The sequence below is a fragment of the Phasianus colchicus genome, chromosome 6 (genome assembly GCF_987193195.1).
Source record: "Phasianus colchicus chromosome 6, bPhaCol1.hap1.1, whole genome shotgun sequence".
Lineage (NCBI taxonomy): Eukaryota > Metazoa > Chordata > Aves > Galliformes > Phasianidae > Phasianus > Phasianus colchicus.
The window spans coordinates 52,596,508-52,614,534 of record NC_143441.1 but is presented as its reverse complement, the minus strand read 5'-3'; the positions used below and the strand labels follow the sequence as shown (position 1 = coordinate 52,614,534).

The window sequence follows — 18,027 nt, the reverse complement described above, 5'->3', positions numbered from 1 at the left end:
TATTCTTTAGCATTAATAGCTCTGTTTTGAAAACCAGATCCAAATGGGTTGACCTCGGAGGGAAACGCATTATTCTCTAGGAAACAAGAGACAATAGTTTGCAAACTCAGACAAAACAAGAATGTGGATTCTGTTTGAGCCTAAGTGCAGTTCAGTGGCATCAGTACTTGGCTGAAAAACAGGTTATTTGCAAATTGAGTGTCGTTGAGACTCCTCTGACCAGGAGAGATGAAAATAACAGCAAGTGGCAGAAAGAAGTCTGAGTTGGAATCCAGTATTAGCAGAAAGTACTGTTTGTTCAGTGGGAATTCAGTACAAATAGCACTGTATGTATTTGCTCTAGGTTCTCTTATCTATGCTTACCTGTTGGACATCTGATTTATTTTTACCCTTAATCCTTAGTAATGTGGTGGTTTTTATTTGTGTTCTATATTTTCTTAATTGTGGCTGTGCACATTTCATCCTTTTTAACATGGATGTACACAGAAAGAGAGGTGTTTCTATTATTTTAATACCAAAGACTGTCAATGTACCAAAAAGATTTTAAACTGGAAGAATATTGAGTGTAATGTGTGTGTGTGTTCTGTTTTCATTCATCTTCCACATACTGAAAAAGGAAATTAAGTTAATGGAAAGTATGTGATATGACAGCAGTTGTTGCTATAATAATATCATGCACACAAAGGATGTTGCTGAGGAAATTATCCCATACTATTTCTGAAAGGTCTGTCAGTGCAAGACCATTTTTTCCAAAGCAAAGGCCAGTGGTACAGCGCTGCTCTTGTAAAAAAAAAAAAAAAAAGAAAAAGATCATCTTTTTACAACGGTTATTTGAAACTTTTCCTGAGTTCTGAATTCATTTTGGTATGAATTCTACAGGAAGAGGAAACCCATCTCACCTCTCAAAATATATCTTTCTATTTAACTTCTGTTTTAACAGCCAAGCTTAACTGCTTCGTCCCTTCAGTATTTCTGCTTGTGCAGTTTTAACTTGTCATTTATGTAATAGACAAATTACAAGAGCATGTAGTAGAATGACAGATTGTAGAATCACCAAGTTTGGGAAAGACCTCCAAGATCATCTGCCCAACTGCCCACCTACCACCAAGATTCCCACTAAACCACGTCCCTTTTGAGCAACTGTTCCTATGAGTGGATGAAAAATTACCCTGGTAGAGGCATATAATCTAACACTGATTCTCACTTACATGTTTTGGATATTTAAAGTAGTTTAATAGCCAGTTTCGACCTCATCCCAGTCCCCATCATATTAACTTATGTCATAACCTTTTGAACTCAGGTAGTCCCATGTACTTGAATGCCCTCACAAAATTCGGGGCTGTACGTATCTGCCTCTGTTGATGAGCAGGCAAGGTCTGACCTCTACTGAAATCACACAGATGAAATTAAGTCAGCGTTGAAGTAAGACTGAAATCCTGAATCATTTGCATTGTGCTGCTCTTTGCCGACTGCCTTTCAGCTCTCTTCCAGTAAAAATGTCTTTGTTCTAGCACTGTTTATTTGGACACAAATGGTGATAAATCTGAGCTCTTCTATGCAAAATGCATTAAAACCTAAGATAAAAGACATTGAATAATTTTATATATTTTTATTTTTGCCTGATTTTATCACATTTTTTTTTCCTCATTTATGCAAGAAACATTTCTCATTAAAGGAAGCATTCACTTATTTGTTTTTTGATTTTAATGTAGGAAGTCTCCAACATCCACTTGGAATAAAGAAGACCAGATGAAAGACACCCTAGAATTAGGTAAGTTTGTTCAGACTCAGTTTGGCTTTCACCAACATATTCTTTAGAGAAACTGTGATCAAAGACGTTTGAATCTTTTCTTTGGCAACGCTTCGTTGATTTAGAGTAATTGCATTTGCTACTATTCTCTGGTGAGACTGTGTGAAGAAGTTATTAAGAAATAATCAAAGAAAGGATGGCTTATCATAGAATTATAAAGTGATTTGGGCTGGAATAGAGAACATCTTGTTTCAACCTCACTGCTTGGGCAAGGACACCTCCCACCAGACAAGGTTGGTCAAAGCCCCATTCAGCCTTTATTTATTTTCTGACTAAGTCTATAATTTCCCCTACTGGTGGGAGCAGACGTAACTTTTTTTTCCCTTCAACTCATTATATGTTCTTCCTTTACTTTCAGTTGACGTTGAGGATGAAGCAACAACTGGAGAAGTCAGTAGGAACCTGAATCTTTCGGCACTGCATATGCTTCAAGAAGCGTCAAAGGCGATTGATATTTCTCTTGCAAAAGTAAGGCTATGATGGTATATAGAAATGGAAGTGTGAAATTGTCATTTCTGTCCAGTTAGAGCAGCAATGGATTATTCTGTGTTGTGTGTTTGTTTGTGGTTTAACTCTTGCTGTACATCCTCTTGAATATCATCCTTATTTGGTATTCATGTGTAAAGGTAACATAGGGACACCCAAACAGAATTCAGAAAAATACCAGAAGAGCATGTGGGAATTTATCAGCCACCTGAACCACGGATTAGGGCTTTAAGTGAAGAAGCACATATTATTTTATTAATAGCTCTTGTCAGTTTTGCATGTGCTTGTCTACCTGTCGTCTTATTGACTGATTCACCACTGCATCTCCTTTGCTCACCTTCCTTGCTTTGAGCAGAGATGTAAATATTAAGTGCTTTTAATTTTTACTTCCACTTCAGACAAAAAAAAAAGAATAAATAAAAATTAAAATAAAAAAAAAATCATTAATACAGCCACAGGGAAAAGATAATGAGGATTTCTTGTGACTTAATTTGCTATCAAAGACATATCAAAGTGATGGTGCAAACCCTAAGCAGTCAGTCCTTATTTGCTCAGCCTTACTTTAGACTGAAAGCAATTCTTCAGCTTAGCTATTCCTTAGTAGCAGAGTCTGCAGTCATTCAGGGCCAAGATCTGAATTTGAATTTTGCCAATTTGAATTATGCCAGACATAGGTAAATCTCTGAACAGCATTTGTCTTATACCAGCAACTTGGACAAGCAAAACAGGCTTCTGTCTTTTCTGTGTGCTGTGTCCAGCAGGGTCCTTTTATCACTTTTGTCAGCCATGACTAGCCATCGCCCTTTTGCTGCAGCTTTGAGGCACTATTTTGTAATGCTTCCATGGGAAACTGCCCCAGCCAGTCTGCCTAGACAGTTTCCTAGTGCTGAGCAATACACAGCGTTATGAGTTGAAGTAATATTGCAGGAAAAGGAAAAAATTGTTCCGTTTCATTTGGGTGTTGCTATTTACAGTAAGTATAAAAGAGAAAAGGGTGGCTATGGTGAGTTAGTCATTACCCTGCCACACTCTGCCTTTCTTTCTATAAATGACTGCTAGAAAACATTAGTGTGTGTGTGTATGTATATATTTTGTATTTATTTTTAAAATCATACATTTTCTTCTTCTTTTTTTTTTTTTTAATAGGAATTAAAAAATCTTCTGTTTGGCTCCAGTCTTTGTTGCTTCAGTGAAGAATGGAAAATACAGAGTTTTACATTTAATAACATACCTCAGTTAAAATATGGCATTGTACAAAAAAAGGTACTGTAAGTGAGCTTCTTAAAAAAAAAAAAAAGTGATCTTTGCTTTTTACATGAAGTTTACAGAGGCTGTGTGTTTTAGCAGTGAAAAAAATAAGTCTTCTAAAGAGTCTTTGCTTTCTTTACTCTTACTGCTTTTCACTGGATGATGTTACCTTGTCAAGTCTGCTAGGAGATTTGAGATGGAAGGAATCTACTGAAGATTATAGAATCACAGAATGGCTTAGGTTGGAGGGGACCTTCATCATCATCTTGTTCCAACCCTTCTGACGTGGTCTGGTTGCCAGCCACCAGCTCGGGTGCCCAGGGCCCCATCCATCCTGGCCTTGAGCACCTCCAGGGATGGGACATCCACTGCCACACCACACTCTGAGTAAAAAATTACCCCCTCACATCTCAGCTAAATCTCCCCTCTTTTAGTTTAAGTCAGTTTCCCCTTGTCCTATCACTATCAGACCACATCAAAGTCGATCCCATTCTGGTCCCTTCCAACCACAACCATTCTCTCCCTCAAGGAAATCAGAGGTGGTGCAAAAGTGTCAATGTGCCATCTAGTTAATGCATAGAAATGAGTCTTGGTCATTCAGTGGAATCAGGTGGGCTGGGTGGTTGGGAATAAGCAAGGAGAAGGAAATTCAATGCTACGCCAACCCACAGTCTTTCACAGCAGCCATTAATCTGCTTTCCACTACATTTAATGTTAATATGATATGTGTTGGTATTGTGATATTTCCAACATTAAGGATTTGAAGATTCAAGTTTCCTTTATTTTCTCCCTTCTGCAGTGGAATAACTTCCCAGTGCAGAGAGGTATACATAAAACTGAAATCTTTCATTAATGATAGAAGTGGGAATTTGAGGAAAGGCATGGTGCTCAGAGGAGTTCAAAGGGCAAGGCTAAGTTTTGTCCTTCAGAAAAGTCAAGTTTGTTTTTTCTCTAGAAATGAAGGTAGTTTTTCTCTCATAGGGATGGGAGCATCTTTTGTTTGTTTGCATGAGCACAGAGCAGGCTTAAAAAAGCAGCTTTCCTTTCACAGAATCATAGAATCACCAAGGCTGGAAAAGATCTACAAGATCATCCAGTCCAACCATCCACCTGTCACCAATAGTTCTCACTAAAATATTCTCTTTGACATTATACTCACTTTGATATTATAGAATCATATAGAATCACAGAATTGTTAAGGTTGGAAAAGACCTCTAAGCCCATGTACTCCAACCATCCACCCACCACCCATACTACCCACAGACCCATGCCAGTGTGGCAAGTTCTAGGGATTTTCAGGAAAAATGGATGTGAAGCACACTATCAGTCAGTAATTCTGATTTTCAGTGGCTTGCAAAAAACAGAGAGCAACAGAGAGCATCGCAAAGTCATGGGTGGAAAGAGAGACATGAAAGGATGGATGAAGCCTGAATGGAATCACCTGGCTTGCAGACTAGTTTTCTCCAGCGTCAAACAGCGCAAGGGGTTTTGTTAATGGAGTGTCCAATTGTTCCCCTCAGGGTGGCCCATGTGGAGTACTGGCAGCAGTTCAAGCTTGTGTTCTACAGCAGCTTATCTTTGGAGACAGTAACAGGAATAAGGATGCTCGGTAAGTCAGCAACTGGCACAAGTAATTTCCATACAGAAGTGTAAGAGGATTTTCTGTGTTGCAGCCCCTCAGGAGCCTTTTGGAGTTTGGACTTAACAGAGCTTTTCTTTATCTCTGACAGAGAAAGAGAGTATGAATTTTGTATTTAGTTTTCTTCTAAGTGTAGTCATTGAACCTCGAGATTCCACGGAGATATGATTTCAAAGCAAATGCAATCAGGATTTGGAAGACCATGAAATTCATGCAATTTTTGACACTAAGAATCTCAAGAAGGGTGGAATTTAAAAGTTACAGCTTTGTCTTTTTTTCTTGTTTGATCTTTCACATTGTCACGGAGTTAACCATGGCACACATCAGTATGAATTAGTTGTTTGGGCTGTGTTCATTGATAATGGAAAGAAATGGGTGCATTTGTCATCATCTCTCTACAGCACATGGGATGGGAGGTGACAATTAATCAAAGCTTTATTGGGGTCTGCACAGGTGTCCAGACCCAGGATTGGGCAGGCAGACCTGCAATGAGATGCTTAGCACTGGAGACATTAAAAACCAGACTTACAGACTTAGAATAAAACATTTACTATCATAGAATCATAGAATGACTAAGTTGGAAGGGACTATGATTGTTAGTATTGTTGTTGCTGGGTAATAATGGCTCTGATTGCTTTCAGACCCCCAAACAAATGTCCAAATAAATGAGATACTGTGAATTAATCACCTGAAGATCACCTGCTCCTTGAGCTCACCTCAAGTTAATTACACTGGTAAACCCATTGAATCAGTGGTGTAATACATGAGCAGAGTGTTATGTCAGCTCATGGGTTAGGGTTAGGTTAGCTGACTCTATGTTGGTTTAATTCTATGGTGTTACATAGTTTAATTCTTTCTTCTTCCATTCATTTCTTTCAGAACATCACATTTTTCTGTAATTCATCTAAACAGAGCACGCTTTTTAAATTAACCAACAGTGCTTCCCAAATGCATTAAAAGCCATGCCAGTACTTGGGGCATTTTCTCTAGACTTCAGTCAATGAAATTTTGACAAAATTTATACACCCTTTATTTATTTATTTTTTTTTTAAGAGGATACAGAGATCATCCCTGAGAGGTATTGAGGAAAACTTTGCTGCTAGTACAGGGAGAAGCTTTTCAAACTTTTCAGCTGGTGATATATCAACTCAGAGAACACCTGCTGGCTGGTGCACAAATTAGTAGAACAGCAAATTTTATTCCAATCCAGTAGAGTTTTCAATGCAGAATCATGGTCATGCCCATGAGAAAACTCATGAAAGAAAATCAATCTATATTTCTGATAGTTAAAATTAAGAGGTCTTTTCAGTTTGGAGGGCAGCCATTGGTCATCTGCTCCTTGATCTGCCTGAGCCTCAGATTACCCTCAGTAACACCCTAAGAGCTGTTCTCTGTTTGCTCTTTCATCACAACAAAGTGATGTTAAATGCTGGAGAATCGTGTAGCACCCAGATAAGTGGACTGAAGCTAGATTGCTTTATTTGACCACGAGTGTCCCAATGCATGCCAGCTACAACCTGCCTTGTGTACTTGGCAATATTTGCCTCTCTTTTTTCTTTCCTCTTATTACGCACGTGGTTTTAAAGTACTTTGTTTTTCCATATTTTGTATATGAAAAATGCTGCTGAGGTATGATGAAAGTCCCCAACGGGCTTTGAGTTGGCAGCTGAGATCTTTGTGTGCAGAAATGCTAAAAGTCTCCAGGTCTTAAAAACGAATAGCAAGACAGGCTGTTTTATTCATGAGATAAACAGATCTCTCTTATGATGAGTTTGCCATGGGCAGAAACTCTTAGGCAGGCAGAAAGAAAGGGCAGACTCAGAGCTTGAAATCAGAGGATCTGTATTCCTTTCTAATTCTAACCTACATTTTCCACCCTTGATGATTCTATGATTCTATGATTTTCAAAGTATTGGCTGCTTCAAGGTAAGTGTTTGACTTGAGAGTTCTTCATGGTTCAAGAGGTAATTACCACATATCCTTATTATTCTGCTACCTCTTCTGCTACAAATCAATTATAAATGGATTGAGTTGAAACAACTTCCTATGCTAACCATATATTTGGATGTCTGTGCCAGAACACAGACAGAAATAAGGGAAAATTGTGATTTATTTTTTGCTTGAAAACCGTCACCATCATTATTTTCCAAATCTCACATCCTTCAGATATGGAAATCTTTTCTAAATGAACATCATATTCAGGCTTGAAAAGATGCTTTTTGTTTGTTTGTTTGTTTGTTTGGTGTTTCTTGTACGTTCCTTTAATTACTGGATCTTTTTGCTCAAGTGCTGAGAATGGGTTCTGACATCATCTCTCATGCTCGTAAAACCCTGGGACTGATAATATCTGAATTTCAAGAATGGCCATTCTGGAAGTCAGCAGAGAAAAATCCCTTTCTGCAAAGCACGGTGTTTATTGTGAATGGCATTTTAGTTAAATTTTAGTAGCAGGTAGGAACATCACAGTGTAGACTTGAAGACAATAGTTAAGAAGTCAAAGCTCAAGAATGAAATTAAATATGAAGGCCTTTATAAACTAGAATTCAGATATTAATGTATAAAGCAATCCTAATAGAGTTGCATCTCCCTGCTTAGAGCCCTTGAGGTGCTGAATGGCAGCACCAAGCCCTGCTATTGCTGGCTCAGTCCCTTGCTAGGCAGTCCTGCTGCTGATGCACAGGGAGTGCTCTCGTGGCATCTCATACAGATGATTGAGCCCTAAGGGTGGCATGCAACTGCTCCTGGTGTGTCTTCTCAGTAACCACAGTGGCTTGCTGTTCAACTCAAAGAATTTTTGGAATTTAGAACCTGGAGCTGTCTAACTCTCTTGGCGATAGAAGCAATTGAAATACTTAGATGACAATTTTCCAAGGCAGCTTGCTGGATCCTCCTTATTAGCATTAGCATTACAACACCTGGATAGTCTCTAAAAAAGTGCTTTTGTTCATATATCAATTGCTAAAAGCCTGTTATGAACCTGTGCATGCTGTGACTGGGGCACTTTGCCCTCACGTGAGTAAGCTCTGTGATACACACTTTGGTGCTTTTCTGTTTCTTGCTTTTTCTGGACTACAGCTGTCTCCAGCCCTCAGAAGCTCACAGGACCAAATGCCTCACCATGGCTATTGCAGACATCTTGTGGCGTGCAGGAAGCAATGAAAAAGCAGTTGTGGCACTGTAAGTAGGAGAAGCAGCTTCAGTTACATGATGCTCTTATAGCTGTGTCTGTTAAGTATGTACGAAGTTCACAAAACGGAAGTTCATGAAGATCATAGAGTCACAGAATGGTTTGAGTTGGAAGGGATCTCTAAAGGCCATCTGGTCCAAATCCCTGCAGTGCACAGGGACACCCACAGCTCCACCAGTGCTCACAGCCCATCCCCTGACTGCGGGTGTCTGCAGGGTTGGGGCACCACCACCTCTCACTGCAACCTGTGCAGCACTCACCACCCTCACTGTACAAAACTTCTTTCTTCCGTAAGTCTAAATCTCCCCTCTTTTAGATTGAAGCCATTTCCCCTTGCCCTGTCACACAGACCCTCCTACAGAGTCTGTCCCCTTCCTTCTTACAGCCCTTTCAGATACTGAAGGCTGCTCTCAGCTCTCCCCACAGCCTTCCCTCCTCCACTTGCACAGCCCCAGCCCTCAGCCTGTCCTCATTCCATTGTTCCACCCCTGGATAATTTTTGTGGTCCTCAAGATGTATTTATGCAGCGTGAAATGGATGAGGAAGAAATACAAAAGGCCTTTCTTGCTGTTCCAATAGCTGGGAGTTACTGAATCCTGCAATATATTTTCACGTAAACCAGATTTTGTGAGAAGAGATCATTTATTTTATTAGAACAACTAAGACTGATGAAAAAGTGAGAGCAGACAACCTTCTGGAGGCTTCTGGGCACTGAAGCTCTTCAAACCTGAAATAGAAGCCAGCAAATTCAGAGACATTTCCAGTGATATTTTGAGTGTTTTCTGCCTATAAAATATTTCCTCTGATGCTACTGTACATCTGTTCTGCTGCTTCTCTTTTAATGTCACTGCTCTCATATTCCTTCCCAATAAAAACTGGCGTTAATATCTTAAACCTATATTTATCCTCCTTCTTGACAGAGAAACTTGTAATTTATATTAAATAGAGTGAGCACAGCTAAAGATGTTTCATCAATAAAAGTTCATGGGATGCCCAACATGCAGTCATCGTGCATGAGGTTGTCTTTAAAAAAAAAACAAAAATTAGTCATTGAAGTAATAATACCAAATCTTTGGTTTGTAATTCAGTTCATGTAAGGTTTTGGTTTCTCTGTAATGTGATTTTGGTTCCTTTTAACATGAACTTTGGTTTTGTTTGCATATTCTCTTTAGGCCGTCAGGAAGACAGCAGTTCACTCCCATAGGAAAATATAAGGCAGATGGAATCTTAGAAACTGTAAGGCTCTATGTAACTCATGCTCACATTTTCCCTATATCCCTTTTGTAGCTTTTCTTGCTTTAGTACAAAGAGTCCAATTTCTGTGTATCCCTTAAGTGTTTTAAAACCTTTAATATTACAGTAGTCAGTTGTGATTTGGAAATCACAGAACCTGGCAGTTTGGCTCTGAACCATCCCACTGCCTGTGGACAGCTGGGCTCTCTGAAGTCCTTTTTGTTGCATCTACCTTCCAAGCTTATAAACTCTGCCTGATTTTGCTGCTATGCAGTAAAAATTGAAAGTGGATCCTTTCAGGTCAGCTAGCACAGCCATGAACATCAAGAGACAGTATTTTCTTCTTGTGTTTTATACAGAATTCTTTGCCTTTTTTTTTCCCCCCAGTTGCTCCAAATGGCAAAATACTTTCCAGTTGTGTCTTTGTTTCCATCTGAAGCCCTGAAATGGCTTTGTAAACATTGATGACACAAGCCAGGCTTCAGTGGTTTAAGGAAATATTACTGGTGTCCTAAATGGAGGAGCAAAGGTACCAACCACGTTTCAGAACCAGTTTTGAAACAACTGGAAGTGAAAGCCTGAGTAAATGCAACTGAGGCAGCACAAAACCTTAGCTATAACGTGCTGTTACAAAAGAAAAGCACTATTCTTTAATACATTAAAATGATTTAGAGCTGCAGGTCATTTCAGAGTGCAAACAACAGCATGGTGCTGTGTCAAAGTACTGCTTATCAAAGCTCATGTGGGCACAGCCACAGTGAAACAGTGATGGAAAGGAAACTCCAGATAGAGCCAGGGATATGGTCAGCCATGTATCATGGAATCATAGAGTGGCTTAGGTTGGAAGTGACCTTATGGACCCTCAGCTGTGGGCAGGGCTGCCAACATTATTTCATCTTTACTGCACAAATCCATCATTGCTGACAAAATGGGAAGATGCAAAAACAAAGAGCTTGGAAGGAAGGGCTGGGAGCTGTAAGCTCTCCTGAAGTTCATGTGATGTTTGAGTATTAATGGGGGTATTCTCTGAGCAATAAGAAGGGCTCTGATAGAGGTCTGCTATAGACAGCTCATCCCATGGGTGCAGCCTCCTGGGCTGCTTGCTGCTTCTGAGGCTTCATGGTTGTTTTGAGAATTGTTTTGCATTGCATGAAATTGAAGCAAGCTGATGGCTTGATGAACTTAAAAACAGCAAGAGGCAGCATTTAACCAAGTAACAGCAGTAAGAGGTTTTTATACCACTTTATGTTAGTTGAAAACCTTCTGGTCAGATTTAAAGTTTTGTCTGCTTTCCCTCAGCTGTTGTGTTTCAGAATGAATTGCTCTTATTTCAGGTGATTTTTGTTCTTCTATTTCCTCCCAGCTAATCCTGCATAGTGCCACAAGATATGAAGATCTGATTGTACTTCTTCAGCAGAATATTCACCAGGTATCATGTGTTCAGCTGCCAGTCTTCATGTATTTAACAATCTCATGATGGCTTCTGAATGTAATGTCTAACACTGTTTCTGTCACCAACTGAAGGTAGAATCATAGAATCATAGAACCACCAATGTTGGAGAAGATCTCCAAGGTCATCCAGTCCAACCATCCACCCATAACCAATAGTTGCTACTAAACCATGTCCCTCACTACAACATCTGAACATTTCTTGAACACTTCCAGGGTCAGTGACTCCACCACCTCCCTGGGCAGCCCATTCCAGTGCCTGACCACTCCTTCTGAGAAGAAATTGTTCCTAATATCCAACTTCAGCATCCCCTGGTGCAAGTTGAGGCCTTTCATTCTCATCGTGTCACTAGTTACACAGGAGAAGAGACCAATCCCCACCTCCCCACAACCTCCTTTCAGGCAGTTGTAGAGAACAACGATGTCTCCCCAGCACAGACCTTGCATTTGAACAAGTAGAGCAAAAAAGAAAAGCGGTTTTAGCATAACTGAGAACCGTTCTTTCCACTTTCAGTTTGGTTTACGTTTCTTTAGGATTGGAATTAATAACGTATGCAACAAAGTAAATACAATTCTTTCTTTTTCAGTTTGAAATTGGTCCCTGTGGGTGCATCCTTCTGACCGTGTCCGTCATCTTATCGAGATCCATCAATCTGTGAGTGCCTTTGAATCTAATTTCATTAACTACAAAGAAACCGAGATGTGCAAAGTGAAAAAAGCAGCCATGGTGTACTTAAATCTCTGTCTTTTTTCAGTGTCTTGATGTTTATTCTGATAAATACACAGATGTTACAGCAGGACAAGGGGAAATGGTTTGAAGTTGAGGGAGGGCAGATTGAGGCTGTATGTCAGGGGGAAGTTGTTTGCTGTGAGAGTGGTGAGGTGCTGGAACAGCTGCCCAGAGAGGCTGTGGATGCCCCGTCCCTAGAGGTGCTCAAGGGCAGACTGGATGGGCCCTGGGTCTAGTATTAAATGTGGAGGCTGGCGGCCCTGCACGTGGCAGGAGGGTTGGAGCTTCATCATCCTTGAGGTCCCTTCCAACCCTGGCCATTCTGTGATTCTGTGTGATCTGCACAGTTAATCTTGGCTTTTGCTGTTGTGAGTTTGAGATCAGACTTCAAATAGATCTTTATTGTGACTCCAATGTGGAGGGAATTCGGGACACAGGGCATAAACACGAGGTAAGGACAAAATGTATCTATCAGCTCATCTACTCTTGTCTTCTGCTATCAGGGGAGTGATATTTTACAGGAACAAAGCTTATCTCATGCCACTTTAACAATGGAAGATTTTAATTTTTTTGCCACTGCTCCTCTAAAATCTCTTTAAGAATCTCATTATTAATGAGTAGAAATTGTTTCAATGTTCAGTTTTTTCATGACTAAATTTATGACCTCCTTGCTGTTCAGGCAGTATCTCTGCAAATTATTTCTCCACATCCTGCTGTTCCTGTCAACACAGGAACAGCCACACTTGGTCAGACCGAAGGTCCTTCTGCCCAGCAGCTCATGGTAGTTGCATATAAAAAGATTATGAGTAACAGGAGGAGCATAGAGGGATTTCTACTGTGACATGTCTGCCTATATGCTTACCTTTGGTAATTTGCTTTCTTTTTCAAGTTTGAATGAACGCAGCTCTGGAATTGCTTGACAGACTACAAACGGGTTGCATGTGATGATTCATACTCTGCCATCTTTAGCAGAGCATCTTTTTGTCTGATGTACTGCAGTAGTGTTTAACTTCTTGCTGCCCTGAAATCTACAAAGAATTGTTCTAGTTTCTTCTCTGCAATGTCCAGATAGTATTTTTTGCTTCTGCCAAACCAAATGTTAATCAGTGAAGCTGAAACAATGTTTTTTTCCTGTCCATTATACTTCTTACATATTGTCTTGAATGAGTTCTGTCAAGAAAATATTGTGCACAGAATGAATCCATTGAGATTACAGAATGGAATGGTGCTTCCAGATGTTACCTGTTCTAACATTTCTCCACGCCACAGTCAAAACCAGCAGACTTCAGACATCTTTAATATTTTCCTCTTAATCCGTTAAGGAAACAACATGATTGATGGGGCCTTGGACAGTCTGATCTGGTGGTTGGCAGCTCTGCCCACAGCAAGGGGGGGTTGGAAATCCATGATCCTGGGGGACACTTCCAACAAAATCATTGTATGATTCTATGATTCCGTGGTCCTATGATTCTGTTCCTGTTTTTTTAGCAGAGACTGTCCCATATCCTGTGGGATTTCTGATACACTAGGTAGCCTTGGTTAATTTTTATTTTGAAATGTTGCTGTTGTTGTACTACTTTATATTTTCTCTCTCCATCTCTCTGTTCCCTCTACGTGTGTACACACACAGCCATACGTATAAACGTGGTATTGACTGTTAAAGTGGCAGTGATCACTCCATTCCTGGTGTGACTCCACCTTGGGCATCAGCTCTAAGGTAGCTGCCAATGCTCTGTCTTAGCAGCTGAAAGCAGGCGGCTTCAGGTATCTCTCTTTTTGGCAGGGCTGAACCACTCACTTGTGATGCCCCAGTCTCTCCACTGATGATAATGGTAAAGGCTATATTCCTTTATTCCTCAGGAAGATATTTCTAGTTAATTATAAGTAAATCTGGTCTGAATTTACTGATGTAGATATGCTGAGCTCTAAGGGGAGTCGTTAAAGAAGCCTCTTTTAAATATTCCCTGAGGTTTGTTCTAGGACAGTTGTGCTTCCTTGCTAGTTTGGTTGGTTGGTTTTTTACATATTGAATGGATTTCTTTGGTGCAGTGAATCTCAGGGTGGAGCAGAATCTGAAAGTTTCCCTCATTTTGTCAAATTCTACTTCTGTAACAATCTTGTAGAATTATCTGCAAGTGAAAAGAGCTGTTCCTTGACAACTTGTGATGATAACTGACATGAAAAGAGCAGCTGCACTTGAAAGCAGCACAGGTTTGATGCGTGTAAATTGAATGATGCTTTTATTTCTTGCATCACTGCATTGTCTTGAAAATAAATAACCATTTAGTCCAAGTTTGATTTGATTTTGCTTATACAGTTGCTCACCCACGGAGCCTCCTAAAAGCATTCACAGATATATTATTATTTTTTGTTGTTTTGCTGACATTTCTTCCTTTCCTTTGCTTACAATAACACTGCATGTCACTGGCTTAGCTCCTTTCTGGCACTCTGGTGTGAATGATGTGGAAATTTTATAAAACATGTAATTACTCTCATTTTTCTAAGCTAGTTAGAGCAGAGGGGTATACATTACTAAAGGGATTTGAGCAAGGAACAGTGTTTGTCACCTAGAAGAGTTCTCAAAAGCAGCAGTGTTCCTAATTGCTACTGATTGCATTGCTTTACTCGTTACAAAATGGGATTTGTTTTTTTATAATAATAAGCAAAGAGGTTATTTTTCCCATCACCTCTCAATTGTTAAAAGGTTCATTATGACAAGGCCAGTCAATCATCTGTGATTACATTCCACGTCTAAACTAAACATGGAAATTTGCATTTTTTGGTATCTAAATATTTTTGAAGTGGCAGAGTTGTTCAGAAAGTGTTTTCTTCTGAGTACGAATCATAACTTTCTTACAGAAATTTCTCTTAAAGGCCCATTCCTCTTCTTGCTTGGAACACCACATCGGTGCCTATCTTTTGTTTACATGAAACAAGGATTTTTCTCTGTTCCTAGATACAGTGGAATGTGTCTGCAGCCTTTGTGTAAGACTTATTTAGAAGTGCAAACCAAGCTTCACTTACGTAATCTGCAGTAATAGATCTGAATAGCTGTGTCATAGTACTTCTCTTTGGACATTGCAAGTATCGAGACAGATAACTCTGCTCATATCATCCAAAACTATGTACCATTTAGTGGGTGTTACAGGCACTGTGAGTAACTATTTACATACCTGGCATAGCTCTGGATGAATATTTGAAGACAAGTGGAGTTGGTTAAGTAATGGAATTTTCACCCAGCAGTTGGATCTTTCTGGGATGTTTTTCATTTCAGCCTTTCAAGAGAAAAAAACATTTCTTAAAAAATCAGAAATGCCAAATTTTGATTTTTACTGATTTTTGCATGCACATTCAAATGAAAATGCTAGATCCTTCATTTAATTTTTGTTAAGTAATTGGCATATTTCAGACTCTCGAATCAAGACAAAATGCTTCAGTTTGTTCCTTCAATGTTGGTAATCATGGTCCTTGGTAAATCGTTCATCTATAATTAATTGGCATTCTTATAAGAAAATGGAAGGCTAATGACAAAATTGTATTAAACCGTGGTTATCATAAAACAGTGTTATTTAAGAGGCAGAGATGTTTCCAACCACAACTAAACAAAGATGTGCACTTGGTTCAACAAAAACAAGACAGCCATTTTAATTAATGGGTATTGAAATGTTTCTTTCTGACAGTAATACTCTTCCTGATATTTTCCACTCCATGAATATTTACTTGAACTTTCAGTCTAAAACATAATTAGAAGGGAAAAGTAATACATTATTTTTCATGGTGAGGAAGCATTTATGGCGGCTTAAAAGACAGAACGCTGAATGATGAGTTGTATTAAATGAAAGAGGAGAACCAAGTGCTGTTCAACCCATCAAGAACTGATCTGAAAAGGGGTTGCAGGATCATGAAACCTCAAAGCATTTAGGTGATGGAGACTTCCTTAGAGCAGTCAGATCCGAGGGCAGGTGCTTCCCACAGCTGTGCAGATGGCAGGCATTGTGCACCTGTGATCCTGCCAAATGGAAAGATGGGGTGAATTGCTGATAGGCAGTTCCTGTCTTTTTGCTTTGACTTGGAAGAGAGACTGACTGGCTTAGACGCCTATTTTTTAGATTCTTGATATTCTCAGTGTAACAATCTATCTTGCTTATCTTCACTTACATTCTATGGGCATATTTGCTTCTAGGCTCCCTTCATGCTCAAAAAAAAGAAAAAGAGAGAAAAAGATTGTAATTCATTTGACTTGCGTCATATGTCTACCTTAGAATGAGATAAATAATCTCTTAAAACACTTTTCTCTCCTTTACTAACAAGACAGTTTAAATGACCTACTCAACTAGAGGCTCTACACTGTGAAAGTCGTGTAGTCAAACAAATTCAATAAATGGGAGGTGAAATCAGTGCTAATAAAGCAAAGCATTATTCATGATGAAAAAAGTGTTTCATCTATACTAACCAACTGATGGAGTTTAGATAAGCTGTTATGTAAAATGGGAGAAATTCTGGCACCATTACTAGTAATTCTCTGAAAATATCACTCCAGTTTTCTATGATAGCTAAAAAAAAAAAAAAGAAAAAGAAAAAAAAAAGAACAAATGTATTGGGAGTTGAGGTGATAAAAGAAGATGATAAAATCTCTGTAGTGTATTTGCAGAAATGTAGTCTTGTCTCCCCAGGTTGGTGAAGACACAGTAGAACTCAAACACATTGGAAGATATGAACTAGAAAATTTCCCTTTCTTCTGCAGTCACCATCCTGGAAGTGTTCAGGAAATGTTTGGATGTGATGCTAAGGGGCACGATACAGTGTGGAAATATTGGTGGTGGATGGATGGTTGGTCTTGGAGATCTCTTCCAACCTTGGTGGTTCTGTGAGTAGCTTTTGTGTGAGCTCAGATTAGTTCTTTTCTCTATAGTATTGGAAAGGGACAGCTTGGATGTGATAAAAGTGTAGGGATCCTTGATGAGGTTGGACAAGGAATAACAAGATTTTTTTGCAGAGTCCAGATGTTTGGCTGTCATGAAAATGATCACATCTCATATTTAAAACAAACTTTGCTACTTCTTCATCCACAGCATAAGTAACTTCCAGTGCTGGGAGATGAGGAAGCTGGCAGTATGAAGAAATTCCCATAAATTTAGACAAGTGATGGGAAGGTGCACGCTTCCCTTAAGCCCTCCCTGTGCCCCAGTTCTCTGTTCTGCCTTGATGCTTGCAGCTGCTGGCTGGGTGCTGGGTTAGCCTGGCTTTGGCCTGGCTCTATGCTTTTTACATTGCTGCTGATTTATTTCTTGTAAATGGAAATTCCAGATTTCAGCCAGCTCTGTTGGGCAGTTGCTCTAAATCACTGAAACTCAAAGTATTTTTATGGAAGGGGCACAGACAGCCAGGAAAGGCAGAGTTTTGCTCTGCTTTGTAGATTTTGTTAATGAGTTTGTCATACTCCGCACGCTAATGATCAGCATTGGTAGAACTGATAACGAATGGCCAAAGAGGAGTGAGAATTCCTGAGGAAGTTGCTCAGAATGTGCTGTTGTTTCTGGTACAGGAAGGAATGCTGGTCACTAACAATCGTAATTGTAATTTTTTTTTTTTAAACAACCAATGATGAAATAAAAAACATTGGGGTTGTTATACTAGCTCTGGGAGCTGATCTTTCTGAATGTGAAAAATACATCTTCATTCTTAAGAGCCACAAGATATTTTCCATGTACCTGGGAAAGACTGAGCTAGAGCAGGCAGTAAGCTTACGTGGATACCATCCCATCACATCTAGCACTCTGCACCTTCTGAATGTGCTTATCAGTGAAAAAAAGCTTTGGTATATTGGGATGTGGCTGTTTTTTATCTGTTCATCAGAAAGCCCTTAAATGTCTGCCTCTTACCAACCAGAAGCATTGCCCATTGTCATCGCCATAATTTGCTTGATCAATGTAATAACTGCACTGCATAAAATTCTCTTTATTAGCACCTATTAGAGCTAAGGAAATGCTTAAATTCCTCTGTGGAATAACAGTGTATTGGCATTTTCAAGCTACCTTTATGAACTAAGTAGAGCCTCTGCTGAAGCACAGACCTGTGCTAAGCACAGATCTGCTGACCACTACAATCAGAGCAGTGTTTGCAGTCTGTTTCGTTGCCTGCTGCATGGATACTTTATCATTTGCTGATAGCAGATGGCAAATGTAGTGCTGCAGTCAGCACTGGTCATTTGGTTATCTTTTCACTTTTTTCTCTCAAGTGTTTGC

General features: G+C 39.5%; 1 protein-coding gene across 3 annotated transcripts in view; it reads left to right on the top strand.

Moving 5' to 3' along the window:
• MINDY4 (MINDY lysine 48 deubiquitinase 4) overlaps positions 1 to 18,027 on the top strand; it is a 154,655-nt gene that overhangs the window by 19,827 nt on the left and 116,801 nt on the right. For all 3 annotated transcript variants that reach the window (XM_090143288.1, XM_090143289.1, XM_031608268.2), the window contains exons 6-13: positions 1,713 to 1,771; positions 2,169 to 2,278; positions 3,443 to 3,559; positions 5,065 to 5,153; positions 8,259 to 8,360; positions 9,543 to 9,606; positions 10,967 to 11,032; positions 11,640 to 11,707. In XM_090143288.1, the coding sequence (XP_089999414.1) occupies positions 1,713 to 1,771; positions 2,169 to 2,278; positions 3,443 to 3,559; positions 5,065 to 5,153; positions 8,259 to 8,360; positions 9,543 to 9,606; positions 10,967 to 11,032; positions 11,640 to 11,707 (675 nt within the window). The remainder of the gene's footprint in view (positions 1 to 1,712; positions 1,772 to 2,168; positions 2,279 to 3,442; positions 3,560 to 5,064; positions 5,154 to 8,258; positions 8,361 to 9,542; positions 9,607 to 10,966; positions 11,033 to 11,639; positions 11,708 to 18,027) is intronic.